The 12,707-nt window shown below is 36.3% G+C and overlaps 1 protein-coding gene across 2 annotated transcripts; it reads left to right on the top strand.

The window, feature by feature from the left end:
- Positions 1-1,680: 1,680 nt before the first annotated feature.
- Positions 1,681-11,545, top strand: LOC125212228 (nuclear pore complex protein NUP98A-like). 2 transcript variants are annotated; one of them, XM_048112328.2, is made up of 13 exons: positions 1,681-1,829; positions 2,102-2,167; positions 2,952-3,254; positions 4,113-4,697; positions 5,076-5,303; positions 5,400-6,031; positions 6,537-6,618; positions 6,730-6,790; positions 7,604-7,742; positions 7,833-7,949; positions 8,072-8,240; positions 9,275-9,328; positions 10,606-11,545. In XM_048112328.2, exons 2-13 carry the CDS (start codon positions 2,152-2,154, stop codon positions 11,307-11,309), a joined length of 3,090 nt encoding a protein of 1,029 aa, XP_047968285.1. In that variant the 5' UTR covers positions 1,681-1,829; positions 2,102-2,151; the 3' UTR covers positions 11,310-11,545. The 2 variants fall into 2 exon arrangements, with proteins under 2 accessions (XP_047968285.1, XP_047968286.1); XM_048112329.2 differs by having other exon boundaries at positions 1,696-1,829; positions 2,077-2,167.
- The last annotated feature ends 1,162 nt before the right edge of the window (positions 11,546-12,707 follow it).

Raw genomic sequence — 12,707 nt, 5'->3', positions numbered from 1 at the left:
ATCTCGCCCTCAGATCCACGATCGTCAACTGGTGCCTCCTCCATCGCCTCGACCCCCAAAACCCCTCGCCTTTCACTCCGCCAAGAAAATCATCCGTCAATTAATGCCTCCGCCACCGCCGCCGGTCGAGTTTAATCGGACACCTAGCGTCAGCAGCTCGGAGAGTCCGCGACGCCGTGAACTCCGCTCCTTCTAACCACTAGGCCGGCGTGCTTCTCCTCTTGTTTTACCTCTTTCTTTATGTTATGTTATATTTTTGGATATTAGGTGGAATATTTTAAATAATTAATATATGATGTGTCATTTTATAACGGAAAAGTTAATGGTTCCGTTAAATAAGGATTTGAATATATCGAATATAAAAGTACAAGGACTTATTAAAACAGAAAAATTGTATAAGGATCTATTGAAATAAACATACAAGGACTTAAGGATTGTGCTTTGCCTTAAAATATTATACTGGTGTTCAATTTGAAAACTGATCAAAGCATTCCATGCATCCAATAAATTGTGAAATGTTTGTGTGGTGAAAATCAGACGAATTTGTCGCCTTCAATTACATACTCCTTAGTAGTATTTAAAGAGTAAAGATAAATTGACAAAATTTGTATATATAAAATATTTTCAAATTTTAAATTGATTTTTATTTAAATCGGATTTCTTATTAACTGGATTGTTATTTTTAGTACTAAATTACTCTTTTATTATAGTATATTTACAAAATCATTTCCTTACTAAATTACAAGATTTAGTATATGCCTATATGGTGTGAAATTATAAATAATCGTGGCAATGAAAACATACCATTATTCTGTCAAATTTCATAAATTGAAATTCTTTTTAAAATTTCTATCAAACTAATATTATCATTTAAAATTTGAAGTGATATCGTTAAATTTCTAAATTTCTATCCAACCATTGCATATATGATTATCCTTTTAATTTATTTTTAACTATTATATACACTCTATTTAGTTTGTTTCATAATTTTTGAGTGGAGATCTAAAGTACTGCATACAAGTAAATCAATAATTACTCTATTATAAAAGTTATATCAAATTTTAAATAATTTTAGGAGGGAGAAAGTATATTCCATGTAAGATTCGAAATAATATAACCGTGAGTTTCTTATATTCAAATGTCAAAATTACTCCTTTTTATATTCAAATATTAGAAAAACGAGGGATTAAATCCAACCACTAAATTTTAAAATTGTGTGGTGCATATAAATTTATGTAGTTATTATGAAAGACTATGAGTTATCATATGATCATATTCATGTGCATGTAATTATAATAAATAATTGTAATAATAATTTACTAATATACAATCAGATCGGATGAGATTATTGAGTTAGTGTTTTGGTAAAATAAATTATAATAATACACTATCATTTTATAACAATTACATAAATGTCTTTTTAATAAATACATATAAAATACTTAATTTTCAAAACTGAAATGCCAGAATTAAGATAGGATACCGCCGGAGACTCAAAAGTAAAAATGTCCTTGGTAGCTGGTACGAAGAATCCTAATGTTGAAACCATAAAAATACTATAGTAAATAAAATATTGATAGAAACCGTATTTCCACAATCCAAATTCCAAACCAACAATTGAGAAAAAAAAAAGGGAGCCCATAACAACTCTAAAAGCCCATCTTAAATCTTACGCGATCGATCCCCAAATAGTCGGTTCCATTCTCTTAAAATAATTGATTTTCGTCTTTTCTTTCTACATTTCTCCAACTCTTCGCTGCTTGTCTACGCGACCCTGCTCGTCGATTTCTGCCGGTGGATCCCTCGCTCTCCCCGGATTTTCGTCCAAGGTATCTCCCCGCTCTTCGTGTAAAACTAATTTTGTATTCCGATGATCTTCATTCTTCTTCTAGCTACAGTTATTTGATTTGTTTGTTTACCGCTCAGTATCGTGTTAATGCTGCTTCTGTCATCTTAATGTTGCTTGTGTTGTGGCAAATTATAATAATGTCGATACCTCGGTGTTTATTTGTTCATTGAACTGATTGTTGTATTGGGGATGCGTGTTTGAATTTCGTTTATTGATGTTCTGAATAGGTCTGTTTTCCTACTTGCTGTTCAGATTCCAGATAAAAGAATACGCACTACTGGTTTTCTTTTTTCTGAAGAATAATGTTCGGAAGCAACCGTAAGTGCTTTATCCCCTAACTTAGTCAGTTTTGTAGTATTTGATTATTTTGTATTGCCACATTGGTTATTCTTTTGATTATTTTATATTGCCACATTGGTTATTCTACTCTGGTATCTTTCTGTGGAAAACTCTGCTTAAGAAGGATGTCTATGCCGCCTCTTTACACCTTTGAATCCATATATTATTTACAACAAATTCCTAACGCGAGTTTGTCAAGTATTGCTTAGGTAATGATAATGGTATTGGGTATGTGCATGATTGTGGATGCTAATGAATTTATTTTGTCGTGTTATGGTAACAGTTCATCCGAGCATCGTACATGACCTAATGCTGCTTAGGGCTTACTATTCTCTTAATTTATATGATGAATAAGGAGAGGATGTTTAGATCAGGGAGAATAATAAAGACATGTAGCCAAGAGGCTTGTTTTGAGGGAAATTTTTGAGGAACACATACGATAAGATTTACATTTGCTAAGGTCTTATATCCTATAGAATCTGTACATCAAATCTAGTGAGTGAGTCATTCTCCAACTTCTCATCTGTGTAAGGACAACTTTAATCCTTTGTACTAACTTCTTTATGAATTACCATGCCATCATTTAACTCTTCAATGTGATCTATTTGTGTTCCTGAGCCCTCAAAAGTATTACTTATAAAGTCATACGCGAGATCAAATGTTTCATTGTTTATTTGACAAATGGGAGAATACACAATTGAAGATCATACAGTATGCTCTTGTTTATGCTTGTACATCCTGACTTTTCCTTGTTCTGTTGCAGCTTTTGGGCAGTCGTCTAGTAGCCCATTTGGGTCTCAACCTGTTTTTGGGCAAACTAGCAGCGCTACTAACAATCCTTTTGCCCCTAAACCTTTTGGTGGCAATACTAGCCCTTTTGGCTCGCAGACAGGGGGTTCTATTTTTGGCGGCATGTCTACTGGTGTTTTTGGTGCCCAATCTTCTTCTCCTTTTGGATCCACTTCTGTTTTTGGTGCTTCCTCATCACCTGCTTTTGGAAGTGCAACCCCAACCTTTGGAGCTTCCACAGGGTCTGCATTTGGAAACACATCTTCAGCATTTGGTGGTGAGTAGCTGTATTGATGACATGAACTAGGTGTAAAATATGGTTGGCCCAGTATCCGTTATTTGCTTGAAGCAAGTGTTTTTGCATTTATTAAATTTTTTTGTATTATACTAAGTTGCAGTCTATACACCCTGGTTTTAGAATTGTGCTTATACATATGCGTTTCAAAATCAGAAAATCCAGCATATTGCCTTCTCGTATGATGGTTTTGTGAGAATGGAGCGAGGCAAAAAACTTAGGCTGTTTTTCTCTTTCAGATAAATGGCTTAGATGTCCTTAAGACTAACCCTAAAAAATACTAATATTTGTCTTCTTTAGAGAATTTGGCCCGCAATTTTCTACGCTTCGTTTTTTCTCCTTCTCCCTCTTTTTATCAACATTAAACTTTAAAAATAATGATAATTTTATTCAGTTAATTTCAAATTTCTTCATTCTTCAATCTTCATTCTTCATTCTTCATAACCGCTACCACTGTTATCATGTTCTCAACCTAGTGTTTACATGAATTGTTTTTCCCCTGCTTTGGGTGAGATTCTGTTTGCTAATTTCTTGACCTAAAAATGAATGGATATATCATTGCCCACACTCAAACAATATAAAGCATGTGGACCTTGAAATACATTATGTGGTTCACTGGTGAGTCCTGAAATTCAAGACAATTTTCACAAATGGAAAACGTAAACGAATTAATATTTTTAACTGATGAAGTTCATGATAACCAAAATCATGGACTTATTTATCCTTAAATCGACTAAGAGTTTCACTTATCAGACATGTTTCATGAATAATCATCATCTTTTAATTCCTTTAATATTCTTCAAACATACTTGTGTTGAGCCAAATTTTTTTGAATTATAGGGTCCTCAGTATTTGGACAGAAGCCCGCATTTGGTGGTTTTGGATCTAATACTACTCAATCAAGTCCTTTTGGTGGTTCATTCCAGCAATCACAGCCTGCCTCTGGGAGCAATTTATTTGGCTCATCAACACCTTTTGGTGCTCCTAGTCAACCTGCCTTTGGTGCGTCAAGTAGTCCTGCATTTGGGGCACCCAGTACTCCAGCTTTTGGTGCAACTAGCACCCCTGCCTTTGGTTCTACTGCAAGCCCAACATTTGGCAGCACAAGTGGTGGCTTTGGTGCGTCAAGTTCTCCTTTTGGATCAAGCACTCCAGCATTTGGTGCTTCTTCCACTCCATCATTTGGGGCTTCTAGCACGCCAGCTTTTGGCGCCACAGCTTCTCCTGCTTTTGGTGCAACAAGCAGTCCGGCTTTTGGTGCCACAACCACTTCTGCATTTGGTGCTTCAAGTACTCCGTCATTTAATTTCGGATCAAGTCCTGCATTTGGCCAATCAACATCCGCATTTGGCCAATCAACTTCTGCATTTGGAAGTAGTCCATTTGGTGCAACATCATCCTTTGGAGCTCAAAGTACTTCATTTGGTAAGCTGGCTTTCCATGTCCGAATGTATCATTCTAAAGTCAAGTCCTATTCATGAATGTATCTTTATACTGAGTAGATTGTCTTACCTTGTTTTAGTTGAGCAGAAAAAAACGTATTTGAATGAGTAAATTTGAGAATCACATGTCATAAACTGGCTAATTTGTTTTTCTGTGGTGATCAATTCCATTTAAGCTAGTGTAAGGGACTTGCACTTGCTTTCCATACATGAAACTTTGAACTTAGTTTGTTCATTTTCCTTTGCAAAAAAGTCCTAATAAATTTTGCTACTTGTGTGGGAACAATATCAAGTAGAGCAGGTTTAAAAACAATGTCAGCAACTGCTACTTCTGACTATTCGCTTGAATAATTTGTTACAGGAGCTCAGACTACAACGCCTGCATTTGGTAACTCAGGATTTGGCCAGACTGCTTTTGGAGGGCAACGGGGCGGGAGTAGAGTAACTCCATACTCAGCAACACCAGAGACAGATGGTGCCACAGGTACACAGCCTGCTGGAAAGCTAGAATCTATCTCAGCCATGCCGGTCTATAAAGATAAAAGCCATGAAGAACTTAGATGGGAGGACTACCAGTTAGGAGATAAAGGTGCTCTTCTGGTTTAAATTTATGATTCTTGCCCAAAAGAGAATTTATTACTAATATGTAGCTGAATGTTTTTTTTTTTTTTCTGTTAAAAATCAGGAGGGCCAGCTCCTGCCGGTCAGGCTACTGCTGCTCCTGGATTTGTTGCTCCATTTTCAGCCACACCTACTCCTTCATTTGGCCAGTCATCCACAAATCCCTTTTCATCTTCAACACCTTCCAATCTATTCGCTCCTAAAACACCAGCGTTTAACAATTCAGGCTTTGCACCTTCAACTGGTTCTGCCTTTAGTTCTTCACCTTTTGGAACATCAAATACAACTAACCCTTTTGGCTCTACATCATCAACAACAACAACCTCCTTATTTGGTGCAGCTCAACCATTTGGAGCCAATACCTCTTCTTCTCTTTTTAACTCTTCAAGCCCATCTCCTTTCGGATCACCATCTATTTTTGGGTCTTCATCATCACAGGGGACTGGAACTGCATTTGGTACCAGCTTGGGGTTTGGTAACACTCAGTCTTCCCCATTATTCCAGTCAACGACACCTACACTTGGACAGAGTAGTTCACCTTTTGGACAGACAACTGCATTTGGTCAAACTACCTCAGGTTTTGGTCAGTCAAATTTGTTTCCTACACCCTCTACGGGTTTTACTGGCAATCTGTTTGCAAGCAGTTCATCACTGCCAAGCAGCACTGGTGGCGCCTTGGGATTTGGTCAAACAACTGTGAGTTCTTTATGACTTCTCTTCTTGTTCTTGCTTGTAGTTATATATTTTAAGCAAACTTAGCCAAGGCTTTCAAGTGAACTCAAAATGAACAGGATGATAGCTGATTTCATAATGCCATATGCTTTAACAAAAAGCAATTTAAGTATCTCTCTCTGAGCCATGCTTATGTGCTAAGCTTGGGATCTCTTTGTCGAAGGATGTGAATTTGCTACATAAAATATTTAGATATTCAGTTGAATTGTAGGAGTTCGGTATGGACATTTTATAAAATTTTCTAAGTAAGCATATGGAGACTTGAGAATCCGTAAATTGTACTGTAGTCCTTTGCCATGTATGAATGATAGCTACTGAATAAACAAACATATGTTGAATGAGGATGATAGAGGTTTTTTGTTGCCATTTTGTGTAGGAGATTATTTTTCTTGATATCCAGAAATTTATTTGGTCTTGTTTCTCTCTCTCTCCGTCATTCTAATATACTCTTCCTTTCATTTCTTTGAAGCCTTCTATTTCTACTCCATTTCAATCGGCACAGCCGGCTCCTGGGAGCTTCAACTTCAGCAATTTTGGCCAGTCACAAGCAGGTAATCATTGTTGTGAATTTTCAGTTTGACCTGATAATCAAGTGCTCTCTCTCCTCTCTGTGTAGCTTTTACAATGCAGCATCCTAGTATTTAACGATCCTGTCTTTGCAGCTGCTCCAAGTGGCTTTACTGGCACCCCTGGCATGTTCAGCAATACTGCTTTTGGACAAGCGTATGTCACTTTTTTCTTATCTTACACACTAGTTACGAAAACTAGAATTATTGGATGCATACTCATTGTGTGATTGATCTTGCTTTTCGATTAGTTTTGTTAGCTCATTTATTCACCGTACATGCTCTTGCTCTTTCTTTTAGTTGTTGTGGAGGGGTTTGTTGAAGGGTGAATCTGGTTGAAGTTGCATTTTATTTGCTGGGCCATGTGCTCTATTATTGCCTATTACTTATCTAACATGCCAGTCTGTCTACAATTAGGTTTACACTTAGGTTCTGTTATTTAGAATGGTGCCTTGGTTCTGGTTGTTTTTATGGTCAAGCATGTCAGTGAATGACTATCTTATGTCTCATGACCTAGCTCTATCCCTCGGTCACCTTCCCATCTTACTTACTCCCCCCGTCCACAAAAAAATGGTCCCATTTGTGGACGGCACGGGTTTTAATGAGAAATTGGTTAAGTAAGAGAGATGGGAGAAAAAGTAGATAAAGTAGGAGAGGAAAAAAGAAAAAGTAAGAGAGGAGAAAAAGTGAATAAAGTATGCGAGAAAGTTTCCATTTTTGAAATGGGACTATTTTTTGTGGACATCCAAAAATGGCAAAATGAGACTATTTTTCGTGGACGGAGGGAGTATAATTTTTTGTTGACTTTGAAGCCATAATGGATTTCTCTTTGATTGTATGATGAGCTTGAAATTGTATTGGCAGGTTTTTGTGTCATACAAGTCTCTGTAAAACCAGCTTCAGTGGGGCCAGACCTTAATCCCTCCCTCCTGTACTGTGTGATATGAGTTTCTTTGCTTTCATTTTACAGGCCAGGCACGCAAACCGCAGTTGCTGCACAAGCAGCTCCCATTACAAATCCCTTTGGAACTTTACCTACAATGCCTCAAGTGTCAATTGGTCGCGCGGGGATTTCCCCTTCTGTTCAGTATGGGATTTCTAGCCTGCCAGTAAGTATTATTTTACAGGACTTGAGCAGATTAGAGAGCTTGCATGATGTCTTGGGGCATTTTTGTGAATACATCTTTTTTTTATAACAGGTTGTTGAAAAACCAGTTCCTGTAAGAATATCCTCTCTTTTAACATCTCGACACCTCTCCCAAAGGCGTGTAAAGCTTCCAGTTAGGAAATATCACCCTAAATCCAATGGCCCAAAGGTTAGATTACTCCTAAATGAAAATCAACATGCATCAAATGTGTTATCTGATCAATTTTTTATGCAGCTTAAGGTAATTAGCTTTCTAATAGACGGGTTCCTTCTATTTTCCAATCCTCCCAGGTGCCTTTCTTTAATGATGATGAAGAAACAGCAAGCACACCAAAAGCAGATGCTCTGTTTGTGCCAAGGGAGAATCCAAGAGCTCTAGTGATCCGTCCACTGGAACAGTGGCATTCTAGATCCAGTGCAGAGAAAACAAAGACCACTGGCACTCCCATGCGTGAAAATGGTATATACCAGTATCTTCTTTGCCTTATTACTGGATTGTTAGTAATAATGTGATTATGCATGATTTCTAGGTAACGTAAGTAGATGTTTGGATAAGATGAGTGGGAATATTTTTGTACAAGTACCTTGGCATAATTTCTTGTTATTCTTTGAGCTTGCATTGTCCTCTATGCATGTCTGTATGTTTTGGTACATATAAAACAAATCTTTTCACTTGAGTGTTTGCTTTTGATCTTGTGTATGAACTCAAAAGAAACTGTCTTGCACAAAGTGCTTTTATTTAATTACTTTGATAATCCATTTCTGATTTCTGACATCTGTGAATGATCCTGTGGTTATAAAGGTCCTGATGGACTCCATGTTTTTTCATGACATTCTGAAACATGTTAATTTGTCAATGATGTTCTTGATTATGTAATGTCTTGTATGCTCCCTATGATGTTGGAACCCTTTTACTGGAGGGGTGAGAGGCTTCAGTTATTATTGATATATTACATGGTAATATTGTTGAAAATTGATTTGTTGAAAGATCTATCCAACAAATTGGGAAGACAATATTCTAGTTTGAGCTCTGTTGTTCCTTCCATCCGACCTAAAATTTTGCGAGCAATGATTACCGTAATGTAGTATAGCCATACATTTGGTATGCAATAGTCAATATTGTGCTGTTGGTGTGATTCTGTAGAATCAGTATCATATGTGGAGATGATTGATGGTTCATCAGAGCTCACGTGGAGGGTTAGCTAAATTCCAATTAAATCTATTCCCATCTCAAGGACTGCTGAGACTGTCATTAATGGAGTTTGAATCCCATATCAGAATACTATTACTAGAGACATACATTTCGTTGTTGCTTTACTAATAACATAGTTGGGTTGGATATTGAGATCGTGCCTGCGATACTGTTTAAGTTATTCTCCCCTCTTTATCTTTTCCTCCCTACTTGAGGGCTTAACTGGACTTGTGGCTGTAAGTGTGTTTATCTGTTCACTTTTGTAGTTATCTTCATCTCCAATTTTCATTGGTAATGAACAGGTGAGCTTCATGATGATGGCTACAATTCCATGAATGGGAACAGGAACAAAGATGGTAAATATGCTCTTCTTCCATTGAGATTTTGCTAATATCATGTACTTCAGATTTTCATCACATAACATTTCTGCTGGTTCTTAAAATAGGTTTTATTCTGTGTTTCTCTTCGTTGTTTTATCTTCTTTGAAAGTTAAATCTAGTAGTTGTATGCCTTTTCTTTTATATTCAAAAAAAGATAAAATCGTTGAATTGTTGTGGTTGCTCATTGGGCTATGGTGTTGTGCATCATTTAATAAGGGTACTTAAATTTAATGACCTAATTGTTCAGAATCTTATACTTGCCCAACTCAACAAAATATATATGTAAATTTGTGTGCTAGACCGAGTAGGAGGAACTTGTTTGCATGTCTACTAGTGTTAAATTACATTCTTGACAACATCAATTTAGTTATAGAGTTGAATGTTTAATCTCTCATTTGTGCTGCCAGAATCTGATGCAGATATGCATCATTGGATTTTGTTAGTTATTACTCCCTCCGTCCCGCTTTAGCAGTCCCATTGACTTTTCTGCCCTCTTTTTGTAAAAATGATAAAAAATAGTTAAATAGGAGAAATGGTAAATTAAGAGAGAGAATAATATATAGAAGAGTCTTATCTACATTATTGTCTCTCTTACTTTACCATTTCTCCACTTTAACTATTTTTTATCATTTTTACAAAAAGATGGCAGAAAAGTCAATGGGACTGCTAAAGCGGGACGGAGGGATTATATTACTAGCACTATTTATTTAGTTATTAGAGATGAGTTCAAATTTTAGAGTTTGATTTGGTTTAGGATAGTTAGTATTTATCCTTTTAGAGTTTTATTCTAGTTGCAGTTTTTTAGTCTTATAAATAAGGCTTTGGTCCCTACTTTTGCAGGGTTCAATATTTAAGTTTAGTTAAGCAATTTTTGCTGTGGCCTTTTTATTTGGATGACCACTTAATCATAGGAGTATTTATCTTTTATTTATTTCCTATCTCTGTTTTGTTTCATTGTTATCATGCCAATTGTGCGATATGCTTTGTATTTTGAGATATTAGCGAATGCATATGATATATCCGCCTTTTACTCTGTATCCGAATCCCTTCATTCTAGATTCATCAAGAGTTGCTAAAATTGGCAAACATATGAAAGAAATCATGAATCAGTTCCACTACCTTGGCTAATTTCACAAAAGAATCTTCATATTATTTTGTAGTTATGATCTCTTATTTATGCAACATTATGCACTTAACATTTCTCTTTTAATAAAAAATGTGTGAATCAATCTGATTAATTGTTTGTAATTCAGCTTCCCCAAGAGAAGATTCGGTGGAAAATGGCCTGGCTAAAGAACAAGCCAATCCTGTAAAAGGGAACCAGAAAGCTAATGGTGTCCATAATGGTCTTTCCACAGAGAAAGGTGACTCATACATAACTCTTACAGGGCATCGAGCTGGTGAAGCTGCTATAGTTTATGAGCATGGAGCTGGAATTGAGGCGCTGATGCCAAAGCTCCGCCACTCTGACTATTATACCGAGCCACGGATCCAGGAGTTGGCTGCAAAGGAAAGGGCTGAGCCAGGCTATTGTCGCCATGTGAAGGATTTTGTAGTGGGAAGGCATGGATATGGTAGCATCAAGTTCTTTGGGGAAACTGATGTGCGGAGGCTAGATCTCGAGTCTCTGATCCAATTCAACAATCGTGAGGTGATAGTTTACATGGATGAGAGCAAGAAACCCCCCGTTGGACAAGGTCTGAACAAGCCTGCTGAGGTTACACTCCTAAACATAAAATGCTTCGATAAGAAGACAGGTCAGCAATATGTGGAGGGGCCAAGAATCGGCAAGTACAAAGAGATGCTGAAAAGAAAAGCTGAGGATCAAGGTGCCGAGTTTGTTTCTTATGATCCAGTGAAAGGAGAATGGAAGTTCAGAGTCAACCATTTCAGCGCATATAAGCTTGGCGATGACGAAGATGAAAGTTGTGAAAACGTGCTTACTTGTTTTAGTTGACGCAAGAGTATGTGTGTTTTGTTTGTGAAAATGCTAGTAGTGTGTTGGTAAGTTTGGTTTGAGTTAGCAACTTTTGTATTAAGTTTTCACTAGTAATGTTTCAGTTAAACCTTTGGTTCATTGTTGTTTAGTTTCTACCTTTTTTGGAGAAAGAATTATAAGATACTCTTTCCCATGTCAACTGTATCACTTGCATCTTATCTGATATAGACAACAAGTTTATGAACGTTACTTAAGACGCCATGGCTGCTATGACTACAACACTTTGATGTGAAGAAAACCTTACTCACATTTGGCCAACTTAAAAGACTCCAGATGTCATACATATATGCATGCATGTGAGGAGAATATGAAAAAAATGTATGGAAACTGATCTAAATTTCATAAAGTTAAATAACTGAGTTACATTACACGCATATGAGTACCTTATACTACCCTGTTGAACATTTGAAAATGTTTCCTCCCTGTGTGATAATCCCCCTTTTGACTTCTCAATCTTCAAGTTGCAAGAAAATATTACTACTCCCTCCGTCCCGTTTAAGATGACATGTTTTCCTTTTTAGTTTGTCCCAACTAAGATGACACATTTCCTTTTTTGGTAATTTTCTCTCTCCAATTAATACACTCAACCACTTTTTCTCACTCTTATTAAAATATTCATCTTTTTTTATCTCTCTACTTTAATACTTACACCCACCTTCTCTCTCTCCAATTAAACACTTTAACCAATAACTCCTAAAATCCCGTGCCGGTTAAGCAATGTGTCATCTTAGCCGGGACGGAGGGAGTAGTATATTGGACTTCTCATTCCCCATATATGTTTCAATTAATGCATCCCGTTTTTTTATGTTTAAACGGCGTCTATTCTTTACGTATATAGGGTAAAAAACATGAAATAAAGACGAAATTTTTGTACTAATACAAAATAATGATTAAACTTTTTGCACTAATATGAAATAATGATGAAACATCTTGTACTTTGTGTAAGAAAAGAGTTGACAACATTTAAAGTTTAAACATACTCATGACAAAATGCATTAAAATGAAAAACAAGTAATACTTTTTGTACTATTACAATTTACACATACTTTAAACTTTTTGTACTTGCATGAAGCAGTAGGAAAGCATTTTATATGCATTGTGTAATTACCGCAAAGATTGACGAACATATGTTCGGGAACTCATGAATTATATAGAAGTTTATTTTTTCATTCAAGAGATTATAAATTCAGCCAAACACATTCTTAATTGCTGAAATATTACACAATTTTGTGTTTGTGTTTTCCAAATTGAAAATTGCACATTAATTTGTACAGGATACCATAACGTAATCTTTCACATAATTTTGAAATATGGCACACTAGTGAATGTTGATACCACAAATGCTGCACCCCTCCA

Source organism: Salvia hispanica, chromosome 3 (genome assembly GCF_029641045.1).
Source record: "Salvia hispanica isolate PSC_SH4W2 chromosome 3, Shi_PSC_v1, whole genome shotgun sequence".
In the NCBI taxonomy this organism is placed as follows: Eukaryota; Viridiplantae; Streptophyta; class Magnoliopsida; order Lamiales; family Lamiaceae; genus Salvia; species Salvia hispanica.
This window is presented reverse-complemented; position numbering and strand designations above follow the sequence as displayed.

Excerpts from the sequence above, each read along its gene's own strand:
- LOC125212228 (XM_048112328.2), top strand. Across the intron at positions 3,255-4,112 it reads CACATCTTCAGCATTTGGTG|GGTCCTCAGTATTTGGACAG; the intron begins GTGAGTAGCTGT and ends TTTGAATTATAG. Across the intron at positions 6,791-7,603 it reads AATACTGCTTTTGGACAAGC|GCCAGGCACGCAAACCGCAG; the intron begins GTATGTCACTTT and ends TTCATTTTACAG.